The sequence below is a fragment of the Callithrix jacchus genome, chromosome 9, assembly GCF_049354715.1.
Source record: "Callithrix jacchus isolate 240 chromosome 9, calJac240_pri, whole genome shotgun sequence".
Lineage (NCBI taxonomy): Eukaryota > Metazoa > Chordata > Mammalia > Primates > Cebidae > Callithrix > Callithrix jacchus.
In genome coordinates, this window is record NC_133510.1 from 69,874,037 (window position 1) to 69,891,192 (window position 17,156).

Here is a 17,156-nt window from a genome sequence, read left to right on the forward strand (position 1 = left end):
AGGGTAGAGGAGGAAAATGTTGTGACTGACTGCGCCTGGGTCATGGGGTCCTTTGGAGCCCGGGATAAAGTTCAGCTCCATTTAGACTGAGAACAGAAGAGAGGAGGTTTCCTAAAAGAAAATGGGATACTATCACTAGAAGAAGATGGCGACTAGACAACAGATGTCCACCGCATCATCAACGACTCACCCGCCAACTGAGCCCAGAACAGCGTTCTTCTGCCTCTACATTGTCACACGCAGCCAGATGAGTCTCTGACCATGTTTACGCTTCTCTCCTCCAAAATGCCTTTTCCCCTAGCTCTGTCGGGTAAGGGCTTCCTCATCCCTCAATGCCCGGTTCAAATGATCTCCCTTACCCCCACTCTTAACAGACACTGTCTCTCCCTCTTCTGAGTATCCTGCTTGTTTCTACTTCTCTAGTAGTTAGTTTTGTACGCCATGCCTTGTATAATATTTTACTTATTGTAGACATCATGAATTCTTTGTGAAAAAGGGCAAGATCCATTCCCGGGGTGTCCAGGCCAGCGCCTCACGACCTCTGGAAACCGCGGTGATTCGATGCCCGCTGGGGCCGCCAGGGTGCGCTCGGCGCCCAGCACGAGGCCGTCAAGGGCGGCAGGAGCTGTGATTGGCAGGCGCGGTCGTCAATCGGGGGCAGGCGGGGCGGGCCGGGCAGCCCAGGAGGCCTCTGGGCGGGAGGTGGGGCCTGCATGAATGGGGCGCGCGGTGCGCGGGCTGCAGTCGGCGCTCGCGGGGGAAGCCCGGGTTGCAGCTTGGAGTGGGTGGGAGGAAGCGAGGTGGGGGGGAAGGGAAAGAGTGCGGGGGGCGGGGAGGGGCAGCTCCCGGGCGGTGCGCCGAGCTAGGCGAGGCGGCGAGTGTAAGCGAGAGCCGGCCGCCTCTGTCCCTTCGCTTCAGTGCGGCTCTCCGCCGCGCTGCCTCCGCCCTCGCCGCGCGCTGCCGCCAGCGGGACTCCAGGGAGCCCCCGGCGCCCCCGACGGGGCCGAGGAATCGGGACTCGGGGATCCGGCGCTGAAGGAGGAGCCTGGTCGGAGCAGCGAAGCCCAAGGCTCCGGGGCGTGGGGGTGGGGTACTGAGGCCCCTGAGGGGGCCCCGCCGCGATGGGCAACCTGGAGAGCGCCGAGGGGAGCCCGGGAGAGCCGCCCTCTGTCCCGCTGCTGCTGCCGCCCGGCAAGATGCCGATGCCTGAGCCCTGTGAGCTGGAGGAAAGGTTCGCCCTGGTGCTGGTGAGAATTGAGCCCAGCCCCTTCCCCCGCCTACCGCCCCTCAGGTCCCGACGCCCCGGCTGGGACTTTGTGCTGGGCCCCCGTCCCGCCCACCCCTTCAGTCGGGGTCCCAGACGGATCCTGGCCTCCAGTGTCTTCCCAGGAACCTCTGAGCAGCCGCTGGCCGGCCGGGACAGCCCCGTCGGGGATCTCGGGACCGACGCCTCCACCCCTGGGCGCTTAGGAGGAGGAGATCTCCCCAGCCCGGGACCGTCCGGGGAACCAGGCTTTTGCCGCCTCCTTCTTCCCACTTCTGCGGCCCTTTTCCCGTCTCCCCTATTCCTCGCCAGACTCCCAGTCCCTAGCGTTCTTAGCCCAGACCCTCTCGCGGGGTGGTGGGTATTCAGAAGCGCGGCCAGCCTGATCCTCAGCAGGCTTCTTTTAGTGGGGGGACCCCACCTCTCCTGCGAACATGGAGGCTTCCCAGGGAGTGGGTCCCACTCCCAGCCCAGACCAGATGTTTGGGGAGAGGGAGATGGGGAGGGGATGGCAGCTCCTGAAGCGGGTGGAATAAGGAGTGATGCCATTCTGCTTATTTTCAGAACGGCCTGCAGGCATCCTGCTAAGTTATAGTGGATTTGCCTAAAAGGCTAAACATGTGGATGAACCATTTCACCGGGGTATTTTTCCAAGTGAAACAATACACAAACCATCCCGCCTCCTCCCCCCCTTTTCATGTTAAGCCTTAGTGACTGGTTTGTGTTCTTTAGCCCGTGCTTTTTAGTCTTTCTGTAGGTTTCAAAATGGTCTGCATAAATGGGTTTTTACAGCTGACTTTGGGATTCTTCTGTGGCGTGGGAATCGAACGTTGATGTCAGTGGCTCTGTGAAGCGAGAGGTTCTGAGCTAGTATCACTGGGAAGAGAGTATGTTGGAGCTGAAAATGTTTTGTAGAGCGAAAACATTGGTAAACCGGGGGGTTAATCTTTGAGAAACTCGGGGAAATAATTCTCAGTTCCCCAAAGAATTATCTAAGAAGCAGTAATAATTCTGACGTTATATTTGGTATGGCCTGAAGGGTCGACTCTGCCTTTGCCTCTGCCCAAGAAGAGGGGTAAGTTGTGGATTTAGCAGCCTTATTGGATTTCATCTGCCTTGGAATAAGGAGATTAGATCTGTTGGCAACAGTGGAGCTGTCTAGAGATCTTGGCTTCTCTGATGGTAGAGAGCCTGACATCAGCCCACTGGCACCAGAGCTGGCTCAGAGAGGGTCAACAGTGTTCCAAGGGGAAGTGGTGTCTCTGGCACCTCTCTGCCTGCTAGCTCTGCGAAGGGCCGAAGGGATGTGGGCTACACATCCTGTGGCCCTCTGCATTTCCCCCAGCCTCCTCAGGGGGATCGGGTGAGTCAGTGATTACTAATGTGCTGTGACCATCTCACAGGCTGAGGAGGAGAGACTGGGACTTAGCGCCCTTGAGAACAAGAGCCCAACTGTTGGGGAAAAGAGTGGGAGGGGATCTGCACTCTGGTGGGGTTGTGAAAACCCCCAGCAAGTTGACAGGAGTTAGCTACAGTAATTGGGGAGAAAGGGATGGGGTGAGGTGAATTAGATGGGAGGCTGCCTTAGATAGGAGCTGCCGGGCCATTTTTTGTGAGAGCTCAGAACCAGGGTCCGTCATGTTCTCATTGACCCTTGGTTGGCCAGTTTGTTTAGTTAGCAAACTAATGACTTAATATTCACAAAATGCATGTGGTGTCCTAATTAACCAGGACACCAGAACACTGGGAGAACCCAGGTCAAACGGGGGACTGGACCACCCACTTGCATGCCTTCCTTTCTGTGTAAAATTTTGATTTGTTTCCTCGTGTCTTTTGTTTTGGTCTTGTTTCTGTGTGCCTGAGCTGCTGCTGCTGATGAAGGGTTGGAACAGGGCAGGCCGGGGCTAGTTAGTTGTCTCAGGAGATGAGGGGATTTCACCTCAGTTTTGCAACACAGGGAAATCATCCCTTCTTGGAAATTTGAGTTCTTCTCTGGGGGCTCTTAAGTTTCCTGTGTGCCCACTGTTCTGAAAGGTACCCTTTATACCATGTTTTGAGAACATGACTGTGAGTTAGATGTTCAACCCAGGTACAGGCTCAGGTGTATTTCCTGAACAGTCAGGAGAAGCATAGTGTAGTAGAAAAAAACAAGGACTCTGGCTTAGCAAGTATGTTAACTTCTCTGAGCCTAGGACTTCTGAGCCTAGGACTTCTTCCTCATCTGTAAAATGGTGGTGATAATTCCTGTTCTGGTAGGATTGTGAGAATTAGGTGAGCCCCTGTATATAAGGTGTTTGGCACCCAGTAAGTACTCAATATAGACTAGATTTTCTCTTTCTTTCTTTAATTTCTTTTTTTTCCTTTCTTTTTTTGAGATGGAGTCTTGCTCTGTTGCCCAGGCTGGAGTGCAGTGGCATGATCTCCGCTCACTGCAACCCCTGCCTCCTGGGTTCAAGCAGTTCTCCTGCTTCAGCCATCCAAGTAGCTGGGATCACAGGTGTATGCCACCATGCCTGGCTAATTTTTGTATTTTTAATAGAGATGGGGTTTCGCCATGTTGCCCAGGCTGGTCTTGAACTCCTGGCCTCAGGTGCTAGGATTACAGGCATGAGCCACCGTGCCTGGCCAGATTAGCTTCTTTTTATTGATGGCATGAAACAGTCAGATAAGCTGTTCCTTTTTCACCCTTTTCTTTCCCAGATCATCAGCTTCATTCTAATTGGTTTGGTTTTTGAAAAAGCTATTTGGGAGGTTTGTTGAGGTGACATAGTGGTGTCCTAGTTAGCATATGGACTTTCAAGTTAGAGTGGGTTCAAATACTGTTTCATCCACAGTCTTCAGTTAGAAGAGTGTTTGACCTCAAGCAAGCTACTTAATCTGAGTCCCAGTCTCCTCTTATATATGGGGATAATACTAGCATTTGCCACAGGAGGTTGTTGTGTGAATTTCATGAAATTCGAAGTCAAATACTTAGCAAAGTCCGGCATCTACTATATGTTTAGTAAATGGTAGATTTAAGTTTGTATCTCTCAGCAGTGAGTCACATCTGAGATCACTTGTGTTCCCAAAAATGGGTTTTAAAGTTTAGAAATCTGGTAAAACCAATTACCCTGTTGTACATACCCAGTCTCAGAATATGGCTGCTTCTGTTAGCTGGAGGGCTTCCTCAGCTCCAGTGTATCTGTGGAAAACTCCCTGAAGAGTATCCTCGTTGGGAAAGTTGTATCAGCGCTGAGTCAAGACCACAGGCTCCCAGCTTTCTGTTCCAGACACATGATCTGACCCATAGCCTGTCAGCCAAAGTTGAAGAGCCTGAGATGAGGGCTATGAGAAGATTCATTGATTCCAAGAATCCTAACCCAGCCCAATGCCTTAATTCAGGGCTTTCCTACTGGTATGCTGCAGATGGGTTACAAGTGTGCTGGGATACTGGTTCCACTTTTTCCTAGGGGCAGGTAAAGTTCCCAGTCAGTACCCTCTGGATGGGATCAGCTTCTAATCCATGTACTGTACAAACAGTATTATTTTCTAGATATGCCTTGATGTGATAAAGGTTGTGGGGCTGCTGTGTTGCATTGCTTCTTGGCCTCCTTCCTTACCCCTTATCTGAGAAGCAGTACCCATTCTGTTGAGTATTGAGAAGTTTGGATTGGGGCAATTAATGGAACTCCTCTTTTTTTTTTGAGACGGAGTTTTGCTCTTGGTACCCAGGCTGGAGTGCAATGGCGCGATCTCGGCTCACCGCAACCTCCGCCTCCTGGGTTCAGGCAATTCTCCTGCCTCAGCCTCCTGAGTAGCTGGGATTACAGGCACGCGCCACCATGCCCAGCTAATTTTTTGTATTTTTAGTAGAGATGAGGTTTCACCATGTTGACCAGGATGGTCTCGATCTCTTGACCACCCGTGATCCACCCGCCTCAGCCTCCCAAAGTGCTGGGATTACAGGTGTGAGCCACCGCGCCCGGCCTAATGGAACTCCTCTTTATGAATACCAGAATGAGAGCCAATCTCTGGTCTGATACAGTCTCAGTCTGTGTTTTGGTCCACACTAGTTTGCTACCCAAACTCAGTTGCTCAGAAGCTAGTATTGGACTTTCTCTGGAGAGGAGAGGCAGATGGCTCTAAGGTCTTTAAAAGGATAGCTCTCTGTCTTTGTTGTGATTGCACCCTGATATTTTTCTTCGTTGATTTACTACAGACTTGAAATGAAGTATAAAAGATCCAATGCCAGAAAAAGCCCTGCATATCCCCCAGGAGGAGGCTTTCAGGGCTTGAGGGTAGGGTTGCGTGACAGGGGCTATCCCTGCTGCAGTTCCTTCTCTCACATTTCCCTGGTGATGACTGACAACTTGGAGGTTTTTCTGTAAGTGTAGCATTGATGTGGGAGCTGAGCTGGCCTGAGTGCTAGTTGTCTAAGAAGCTTTGAGGGGCCTCCTTTGACACAGAAAGGGGTTGGGAAAAACTTTGACTAAATATCAGGTTCCAAATCACCATGGTGGAAATTTTTTTCCCAGCCCTCGGGATTGTGGTGAATTAGTTCAGGCTGGAAGAGTTCTTGGGAGGGGGTAGGGAAAGGGCCTTTGACAGCAGCTGGTCAGAGGAGCCTTCTTCTTGTTCTGGGACCCCATAGAGAAGACCCTAGGCCACAGAGGGGAGTCTTGTTCCCTTGACCTTCTGATATGACCCTGCCTTAGTCTGGGGGAAGCCTGTGTGTAGGGAAGGGACTGATGGAGTGGACTCTGTTATTTGGGAATGTTTTCATTGCCCAGAGGGAGATTCAGCTTTTTTTTTCCTCTTAAATTAATTCTTTATTCTCTAAAGAAAGTATATGAGGCAATTCAGAAAGAAGAAAGTATTAAAGATTTAGGTTAAAGGAAAACATCCATATTTTTTCTAGTTTTTTACCAAATGCAAATATTTTCTCTAGTTCCTTTACCAAATGCAGCTGATGTGTTTTAAAACCTTTTTCTTCCTCTGCATAGAGTTTTATACAATGTTTTTTTTGTTTTTGTTGTTGTTTTGTTTTTGAGACGGAGTTTCGCTCTTGTTACCCAGGCTGGAGTGCAATGGTGCGATCTCGGCTCACTGCAACCTCCGCCTCCTGGGTTCAGGCAATTCTCCTGCCTCAGCCTCCCGAGTAGCTGGGATTACAGGCACATGCCACCATGCCCAGCTAATTTTTTGTATTTTTAGTAGAGATGGGGTTTCACCATGTTGACCAGGGTGGTCTCAATCTCTTGACCTCGTGATCCACCCGCCTCTGCCTCCCAAAGTGCTGGGATTACAGGCTTGAGCCACCGCGCCTGGCCTTATACAATGTTTTGATATTTGGTTTACTTATTTAAGTCACCCATGATGGAGTGCAGTGGCATGATCATGGCTCACTGTACCTCACTGCAGCCTTGAATTCCCAGGCTTTAGTGATCCTCCTACCTCAGTCTCCTGAGTAGCTAGACCTCAGGCATGCGCCACGCCTGGCTAATTTTTTCATTTTTTTGTAGAGATAGGGGTCTCGCTTTGTTGCTCACATTGGTTTCAAACTCCTAGGCTAAAGTGATTCTCCCACCTCAGTCACCCAAAGTATTGGGATTATAGGCATGAGCCACCATGTATGTATATATGGTTTTTTATCCAGTTTTTTTTTCTTTGGTTTTGTTATTTTGTTAGTTTTCCCAGGCTAGTAATTGTAATTTTTTTTTTGAAACGGAGTTTCGCTCTTGTTACCCAGGCTGGATTGCAATGGCGCGATCTCGGCTCACCGCAACCTCCGCCTCCTGGGTTCAGGCAATTCTCCTGCCTCAGCCTCCTGAGTAGCTGGGATTACAGGCATGCGCCACCATGCCCAGCTAATTTTTTGTATTTTTAGTAGAGATGAGGTTTCACCATGTTGACCAGGATGGTCTCGATCTCTTGACCACCCGTGATCCACCCGCCTCAGCCTCCCAAAGTGCTGGGATTACAGGCTTGAGCCACCGCGCCCGGCTAATTGTAATTTTTTTTTTGTTGAGACAGGCTTACTCTGTCATCCAGACTAGAGGGCAGTGGTGCAATCTCTGCAACCTCTGTCTCCTGGGTTCAAGCGAATCTCCTGCCTCAGCTTCCCAAGTAGCTGGGATTACAGGTGCGTGCCACCACACCTGGCTAATTTTTGTATTTTTAGTAGAGACAGAGTTTCACCATGTGGGCCAGGCTGGTCTTGACTCCTGGTCTCAAGTGATCTGCCTACCTCTGCCTCCCAAAGAGCTGGGATTACAGGCTAGAGCTAACGAGCCTGGCCTGTAAACATTTAAATCCTTATGTGATGGTCCTTCAAGTGAATATGCCTTTGTTTGCTTACTCATACATCTTTTCTGAGACATTAAGACTTTTTGCTTCTGTTTGCCATCATAAACAATGCTGTGATGAACATCTTGGTGTACAAAGTCTTTTCGATATTTAGAGTTTTCCTTAGAATAGAAACTCAAAATCGAACTTGCTAGATTATAGGATAAAAACCATTTTTATTTCCAAATGGTTTTTAAAGAAGGAATAATGTATACAAGTGTCTTTAAAGGGAGGAAAGAGGATTTAGAATAGCTTCTTTTCTCCTGATTATGAAAATAATACGTTTGTTAGGTAAATTTGGAACTTACCGAAAAGTATAAAGAAGATAATTAATAAAACCTGTAGTTTCACCATCTACTTAACACTTTGATGTATGTGTATATATATATGTTTTTTAACAATTGGGATCATACTGTGTATGTTGTTTTGTAAACTGATTTTTCATTTACTATTATAAGCATTTTCTCATTTGCTTATATATTCTTCAGTATCATGATTTCTTTTTTTTTTTTTTTTTTTTTTTTTTTGAGACAGAGTCTCACTGTTGCCCAGGCTGGAGTGCAGTGGTGGAATCTCAGCTCACTGCAACCTCTACCTACCAGGTTCAAGTAGTTTTCCTGCCTCAGCCTCCCAAATAGCTGGGATTACAGGCACCCAATACCACTCCTGGCTAATTTTTTCTATTTTCAGTAGAGATGGGGTTTCACCATGTTAGCCAGGCTGGTCTCAAACTCCTTATCTTAGATGATCCACTGCCTTGGCTTCCCAAAGTGCTGGGATTACAGGCGTGAGCCATGGTGCCTGGCCCAGTATCATGATTTCATTACTGCCTGGGTACTCTGTAATATTTTATCACTGCCTTACCTTGCTTTTTTTTTTTTTTTTTAAGATGGAGTCTTATTCTATCGCCCGGGCTGGAGTGCAGTGGTGCCATCTCGGCTCACTGTAACCTCTTCCTCACAGGTTTGAGCAGTTCTCCTGCCTCAGCCTCCTGAGTGGCTGGGATTACAGGCATGCACCTTCATGCCTGGCTAATTTTTGTATTTTTAGTAGAGATGCAGTTTTGCCATGTTGGCCAGGCTGGTCTTGAACTCTTGACCTCAGGTGATCCACCCACCTCGGCCTCCCAATGTTCTGGGATTATAGGCATGAGCTAACTGCGCCTGGCCTATCTTGCTCTTTTAAAATCTTTTTTTGCTTTTAAAAATAACATTGTGTTGAACATCCTGTGCATAAATATGTGTGTCCATCTCTGATTATTTCCTTAGGATAAATTGCTAGAAGTAGAATTATTGGGCCAAAGGGTATATGCTTTTTAAAGGCCTTTAAGATATATATCTTCTAAAAAAAGTTTTATCAGTTACCTTTTACACTCATAGTATATATGTCTCTCCTTTTTTCTGTAAGCTAACCACTACTGAGTGGATTAACGTTTTAAAGCCTTTGCCAGTTTGATTAATTAGACATGGTATCTTGTTTTACTTTGCATTTCTCTGAACATTTCATTGTAGGTGTTTTGGCCATCTTTTATTTGCGTCCTTTGATCTCTTTTGGGGATTTATTATATACATATGTCTATGTAATAAATGTATAAATTTCCTACACTTTTTTATTATACAATATTTTTCACATATGAAAGCATATATATAACTATTACATATGGTTAAAATAATAAATTGGACACCAGTGTATCCACTGTGGAGTTCTTGGAATTGCTTCCTCCCCCTTATTTTCTTCCTGCTACTTTACCTGGGATGAAAAAGCCCTTTCTCAGAACTTACTGGGTCTGTGTTCTGCAGCTGGGGCAGTCCAGGTGGCAGCCACACTAGTGCTTCCTAATTCTGTCTGTGGGGAAACAACTGCTACAGCTTGTGAGAACAGGAACTGGTCTTGGTGGAAATAACTAATCTTCAGTGAAGTGAAAAAAGAAGCCAAAGTGGAGAGGAAATGAGACCACAGATCCTCCCCTGCCCCGGAGGTTGCTTGGGAAGGCTGGTCACAGCTGGGGTCCTGGTTCTGTGGTCAACACCAAAGTATGTGCTCTAGGAGTGACTGTAGTAAGCCCATAGGACAGCCCTGCTGGCTGCCTGAAGTCAGCCTGTCATCTGGTCTGCCAGACCAGCCACTTCCATTCTGGGGGGACATTTCTCCCATGTCTGAGCTGAGCTGTAGCAGTACCAAAGAAAGGCTGGGGGTTCATCCCAGTTCAGAAATTACTTTAAAGAAGGGGGAAGACCTTTTTATTTGAAGATAGAGGAGCCGGAAGGGTGCTGTCAGCACACAGCCTCCCCTTCTCCTGCTTCTCGCTGGGTACTTCTGAATAGCAGCAGGTGAGAACTTCAGGGATTTAAAGCTGCCATTCATGAAGAGAAGTGGATTTCAGAATATAACTGAGACAGGCAGCTAGAATTCCTGCAATCCCATTTCCAGTCTGTCTCTTTTGCCCCTCTGGGCAAAGTTATGACTTTGTATCTTGTTTTCCTTCCACATGGGAGCGTGAGTCAGTCCACCAATAAAGGTACAGAAGTGTCAAACTCCCTCTATGTCCTGGAGATACTCTTGTTATCATTGCCTCCCACTTTCCTCTCTACTTCTCTTTTCCTCTTTTAGAATCCTCTTTCCAGGTTCTCTTACCCTTTTTGTCTTCCATCACCTCACAACAAAGTTGTGGTTGAAGTTTGTGTGTTGGGTCGGGTTTTTTTGGGGGTGGGGGAGCAGTATCTCCCCTCCTTCAGGTTTATTATTATGCATACTTTTCTTAGTTTATAAAGTTCTTTGAGGTCCTTGAAAGGTGTTCTCAACAATGTTCAGAACCACGAGGGGCTAGCACAATTATTTACATGGCAGATTTTGTCAGTAGAGGACAGGTATCGGCTCTTCTATATTAGTGATGGCTTAATTGTTATCTTCATCCTCTGCCTCCATCTCTTTTACCCCTTCCCAGCCTCACCCAGAGTCATGGCCAAAGCTGGAGTTGGGCCTGGTGATTTCTGGGTTTCTTACATACACTAATAGGGAAGATATGTACTTTCTTTCTCCCAATTCAGAATGTAGAATATTATAGTCCTCTTAATTGTTCAGTGCCTCTCTAAGAAAGCTGGCATGAGCCTGGTGGTTGGGTACTTTAGGAGATGGATATTTGGTTTTAAGAACTACCTGCAGCTTAGACCAGAGTTTCTGCTCTTTTTACACAGAAGCTAGGGAGCCAGTCAATAGGTCCTCCTAGTGTTTCCCATGAAATCGTAAAAAGAAATTTTGTTCTGGGAGGAAGTAGTAGACCATTGGTTTTGGAATCAGAAGACTTAGGTTCTGATCTAGCTTTATAGCTTTTTTTTCAGCTGCATGACCTTAGGCAAACCCTATAGCTTTTCTAAGTCAATTTTATCCTTTATGACTTATATGAGGATAATACCTACCCTACAGATTTTTGAGGATGCTTACAGGAGAGAACACTGTGAAAATACTTTGTAATTTATAAAAGTGCTAAAAATAAATATTTATTGTGTATACATTACCTATTTCACCTCCTCTCTTTCCGTAAGTTAAAGTAGCTTTCAACTGAGGGAGGTATTGTCCCAGGAGAGCATTTTTGGAAGCACTTGAGGATATTTTGATTATCATACTGACTAGGCTTACTACCTGAAGGGCAAGGCTGTTAAACATCCGTCTGTGTTTGGGTCAGTCTCTTTTTTTTTTTTTTTGAGACGGAGTCTTACCAGGCTGGAGCCCAGTGGCGCAGTCTCCGCTAACTACAACCTCCTCCTCCCAGGTTCAAGCGATTCTTCCACCTCAACCTCCCAAATAGCTGGGACTATAGGCGCATGCCAAACACACGGCTAATTTTTGTATTTTTTTTTTTTTAGTAGAGACGAGGTTTCACCATGTTGGCCAGGATGGTCTCGATCTCTTGACCGTGTGATCCACCTGCCTCAGCCTCCTAGAGTACTGGGATTACAGGCGTGAGCCACTGCACCCGGCCATGGGTCAGTCTCAAACAATGAAGAATGATCCTGCCCAAAATGTGGTTGGCTCTCCTGCTGAGATTTGCCTTCCACTTAACTGTACTTCCTTTGTCCTATGTCCCAGTTGAGGATGAAGCTTCAAGAAGAGTAAAAGGGAGGGCAGAGCCGTGGTATGTCATGCTTTCTTGGTTTTCCCATTAGCACACCTTTAGGAAAGAGGTGGAGCTCTTTTTATTACCTCTACCTGTCAATACCTGATTCCTTCTGTACTGTAGATTCTACCCTAAAACTCATCAAGAGGCAGTTTGGGGTGTACATACCACACTCACTCCCTTGTCAGTTACCCAAGCCAGGGTAAAAGTTTTTATAAGTTGGGAATATGACAGAGAGATCTCTCAACAGTAGTTCTGAATCTTGTGGGTAACAGATGCCTTTGAAAATCCAGTTAAACCTGTGGTCCTTATTTCTCCCCCTCCCCCACTGATGTGTGTGTGCATGCATGTAGTACTTTGGAGGTTTTAAAACCTATTTTTGGATTTGCTAAGGAAGCCCTGGCTGCCAGCCGGGGGGAATGGGAAGTGATAGCTGGGCGAGGAAACTCTACTGCAGGAACTCCTTGATATAGTTAGTACTCTTGATAACTTTGATACTTGGTAAGAAGGAGCCCTGGTTATTAGTTCAGATAAAATAATGCAGCTGTTGGTGGTTCCAACAAAGAGAGCTTGTTGAAACTTGGGTGATTCCCATTCAGAGGGAGATATTCAGGCCCTTGGACAGTTTAACTCTGATTAAGCGTCCTTTATGGTGGGGTCTACCCCTTTGAACTAGCCCTCAACCACTGGGAACATCCAGCTGGAGATAATAGGTTGTACAGCTGGCCCTCCTTATCTGTGGGTTCTGCATCTGTGGATTCAACCAACTTCCGAGAGAAAGTAGTTGAAAATATTGTGTATGTACTGATCCTGTAGACTTTTTTTCTTGTCATTATTCTGTAAACAAAACAATCTAACAGCTGTAGGTGAGCCTTAAACAACAAGGCCTTGAATTGTGTGGGTGTGCTTACAGGCAGGTTTTTCAATCAAACGAGAATTGAGTAGTAAGAATTGAAAACCCTATAAGGAGTGCAGACTTTTTCATAAACATGGTTTCTACGGGGCCTGTGGAATTTCAGTATGCTTAGATTTTGGTTCCAGGACCAGGCTTGGAGCCATTTGGTCTGATCCTGGAACCAATTCCCAACATATACTGAGGGAAAACTGTATTTACATAGCACTTAATTGTATTAGGTATTATAAATAGTTTAGAGGTGATTTAAAGTATATAGGAGGATGTGTGTAGATTGTATGCAGTCACTACACAATTTTATATCAGAGACTTGAGCATCTGGGGATTTGGGTATTCTAGAGAGGTCCTGGAAGCAATCCCCTTCGGATACCAAGAGACAACTATACTTTGAAAAATCCCAGGAACCCAGTGGCCTCTTGCAGTGATGGCCAAAGGTTAGGTAATATCCTGTGTTTGGATGTACTACCTGCCTAAAGCAGCAACTCTTTCCTGCAGGCCTGCGGTCCTCAGGGAATATCTGGGTTGTGGGCTTCCCAGCGTGTGCCTTGGTGATGAGTGGAACATTTGTTTCTCTAGCAATGCTTAAATCCTCTCCTCTGCTTTACAGAAAAAATGACCTGTGCCTTTTTGACTGATTAGATACTTCATACCAGAATTTTTGTAGGAAAATTCACATCTTTTGGAGGCCTTATGAAAAAAATTTTTTTCAAGACAGTACCTTTCTGGGTAGAGTCCCTCATCTCATCCTTTCAGGAATGGCTCAGTGTCTGGTCCTCACCGAATGCCTGGATTTAACTTGTAGAGGTTAAGGAAAGACAGTTAACATTTGTTGGATGTATGCTGTATACTTAGTGTTGTCTCATTTAACTTGACAACAACTCTATGAGGCAGTATTCCACTGGCAATGTGAAGCTAGGGCTCAGAGGGATTAACTAAGTAGGGAAGGTCTCAGCTTAAATGTCACTTACTTAGAGAGGCCTTAAGCAGATATTTTTGGTTAGATTTTTTATTGATGCTAAAAGGACTGTTGGAAAAACAACTTCTGAGAGATGCTTAATCTTTTATTTTTAATTTTAAAAAATTTTTATTTTTTATTTTTTTAGAGACGGGGTCTCACTATGTTGCCCAAGCTGGAGTGCAATGGCTATTCACAGGCGTGATCCCACTACTGATCAGTATGAGAGTTTTGACCTGCTCCGTTTCCAACCTGTGCTGCCCCCACGACCTAGGCAACCTGGTCGTCCCCGACTCCCGGGAAGTCACCATACTGATGCCGAACTTAGTGCAGACATCCGATCAGCATAGCGCACTACAGCCCAGAACTCCTGGGCTCAAGCGATCCTCCCACCTCAGCCTCCTGAGTAGCTGGGACTACGGGCATGCACCACCGTGCCTAGCTATTTTTTATTTATTTATTTATTTAGAGACAAGGTTTCTCCATGTTGGCCAGGCTGGTCTCTAACTTTTTACCTCAGGTGATCCGCCTGCCTCAGCCTCCCAAAGTGCTGGGATTACAGGCATGAGCCACCACTCCTGGTCAATCTTTTATTTTTTAGATGTAGATTTTAAATTCATAAAAAAGTATCTGTAAGGGTACAGATAAAACCAATAACACTAGTTACCTCTGGGATTTGGAGGTGGGGGAGGGACCATGATGAGAAGAACAGATTAGAAAGAAATATAGTCTATCTATAATGTTTACATCTGAAATTTTTATTTACATATTTTTTAGAGACAATGTTCTGTTATGTTCCCCAAGCTAGACTCAAACTTTTGGGCCCTCCCACCTCAGCCTTTGGAGTAGCTGGGACTACAGGAGTGCACCACCATGCCTAGCTATAATGTTTACATTTTTTTTTACAAGAAGAATTCATTTATATATTATTTATATAATTGAAAGTTAAAGAAGGCCAGGCACCGTGGCTTACGCCTGTAATCACAGCACTTTGGGAGGCTGAGGCTGGCGGATCACAAGGTCAGGAGATTGAGACCATCCTGGCTAACAGTGAAACCCCGTCTCTACTAAAAATACAAAAAATTAGCCGGGCGTGGTGGTACGCTTCTGTAGTCCCAGCTACTTGGGAGGCTGAGGCAGGAGAATTGCTTGAACCCAGGAGGCAGAGGTTGCAGTGAGACGAGATTGCACCATTGCACTCCAGCCTGGGTGAATAAATGAGATTCCGTATCAAAACAATAAAATAAAAGTTAAAAGAAAAAATATTTTAACCTCACTAGAAATCAAGGAGATGAAATTTTAGAGGATAAACTTACTGTACTAATTATCTGGGTAAAATTTTGAAGACCAACAATGTCCATGGTCAATATTAATGGCAGAGTAATTCAGTATAAACAGTTTAGAAGACATCTTACAGGGTCTATCTATGTAAAATGTGCATGTCCTTTAAATCCGCCACCTCAGTTTTAGGAAACCATTCTGGAGAACAGTTTACACAGGTGTTGAAAGGTACGTGTAAGGACTACTCAGGGCTACATTGCTTAACGTTAAAAAAGGAAGTGGGAAGAGCCTGATTGTCCATTTCTTGCTTAAATTTGTTGCTCTTCCATTCACCTACTTAGGGAAAATCTTGGGAGTTATTTTTAATTTTTTCTTTTCCTTTCTCCATACCCAATGTATGAGTAAGTCTTGCTGATTTCATCTCCAAAACTAGGCCACGCCCAGTGGTTCACACCTGTAATTCCAGGACTTTGGGAGGACGAGGCTGGAGGATCACTTGAGGCCAGGAGTTCGAGACTAGCCTGGGCAACACAGTGAGACCCTAGCTCTACAAAAAATAAAAATTAGCTGGGTGTGGTGGCATGTGCCTATAGTCTAGTCCCCTGAGGATTGCCTGAGCCCAAGAGTTTGAGGTTGCAGTAAACCATGATTGTGCCACTGAACTCCAGTCTAGGCATCTGAGTGAGACTCTGTCTTTTAAAAAAACAAGATTGGGAGGCTGAGACGGGTGGATCACTTGAGCCCAGGAGTTTAAGATCAGTTTGGCCAACATGATGAAACTCTGTTTCTACTAAAAAAATTAGCCAGGCATAGTGATACGCGCCTGTAGTCTGAGGCACGAGAATTGCTTGAACCTGGGAGGTGGAGGCTGCAGTGAGCCAAGATGGCACCACTGCGCTCCAGCCTGGGTGACAGAACGAGACTATCTCAAAAAAAAAAAAAAAAAAAAAAAAGAAAGAAAGAAACAGTCTTCCTCTATATGTATATGTAATCTGCCTGTCCCCTTTCTCTCTACTGTTACTACCCTGGTCTAACTCAAGATCAGCTCTTGCTTGCATTGCAACCAACCAACTGGCTTTCCATTTTCTTCTCTTGTCCCTCTCTTCACCTTCGCATCCATTCTCCACAAAACACCCAAATTTAAAATATAAATTAAATAACATCATTCTGTTGCCTAGAAACCTTTAATGGCTTCCCTTTGTATTATACTAAAAGGAAAAAAGCAAATTCCTGACATGGACCCTTAAGACGGTATCATTTGGCGCCTGCTAACCTTTTTAACCTCACTTGCCCTCCTGTTCACCAAGTTCCACATTAGCCCTCTTTCATTCAGGTCAAGCTCCTTTCTATCTTAGAATCTTTGCACAAGCTTTTTCCCTTCCTGGGATACCCTTTGCCTGTATATTAAAATGACTCGTTCTAGTTTATACTTTAGGTCTCAATTTTTTAAATTGCCACCTTTCAGATCTTCCCCACCTGCTGTTCTTTGTCTTAGTTAGCATCCTATTCATTCTTTTTCCCTTTTACGATTATTTGATTACTTGTTTATGGTCCGTCTCCCAGATTGTTGACTAAGTGAGGGTGGGGACATTGTGTTTGCTTATCACTGTACAGCCAAATACCTGGCACAGGGTAGGCACTCAATAAATGGCTGTGGCTAATGGGAATCTCCAAGATATGTATGTGTGTGTAAATATAATCTAAAAAGGCAATTAGAAGACTCTATAATGCTTTATAAAAACCATACATGGTTGTATATAAATACATAGAAAAAAGGCCTAGAAAAATCAACACTGACCTATTAACTGTGGTGACCTACGGAAGGAATTGAGTGGGGTTGAGGGCTGAATGGTGACTGGATTTTTATTCTATAAGCTTTGAGCTGGTTGAATTTTTTTCTTTTACATTATCTACTTGTGTATTCCTCCTTTAAGGGGAAAGGAGGAATAAAAGTGGGATGGGAAGGGGGTGGACTGAAGGTTTTTTTTTTTGGAGACAGGGTGTCTTTTGCCTAGGTCAGAATGCAATGGTGCGATCACAGTTCTCATCAATCCACAGTTCCCAGGCCCAATCAGTCCTCCCAGGTAGCTGGGACTACAGGTGTGCACCACCATGCCGGGCTAATTTTTGTATATTTTGAAGAGACAGGGTCCTGCTGTGTTGCCCAGGCTGGTCTTGAACTCATGGGCTCAAACAATCTGCCTGCCTTGGCCTCCGAAAGTGTTGGGATTATAGGCATGAACCACTGTGCCCAGCCAGACCCAACTTTTTTTTTTTTTGAGATGAGTCTTGCTCTGTCACCCAG

At 45.7% G+C, this 17,156-nt stretch overlaps 1 protein-coding gene across 27 annotated transcripts in view; it reads left to right on the forward strand.

Annotated features, from left to right (window-relative positions):
• The first annotated feature begins 693 nt into the window (after positions 1-693).
• The window catches only part of FMNL3 (formin like 3), a 63,578-nt gene continuing 47,115 nt past the window's right edge, over positions 694-17,156 (forward strand). For 11 of the 27 annotated variants that reach the window (XM_078336725.1, XM_035256871.3, XM_035256872.3 and 8 more), the window contains exon 1: positions 860-1,247. In XM_078336725.1, coding sequence (XP_078192851.1) covers positions 1,122-1,247 — 126 coding nt within the window. In that variant the 5' untranslated portion in view covers positions 860-1,121. Of the gene's footprint in view, positions 1,248-2,133; positions 2,340-17,156 lie in introns of those variants that run through there. The other 16 variants (XM_078336720.1, XM_078336721.1, XM_035256867.3 and 13 more) reach the window with 3 other exon arrangements.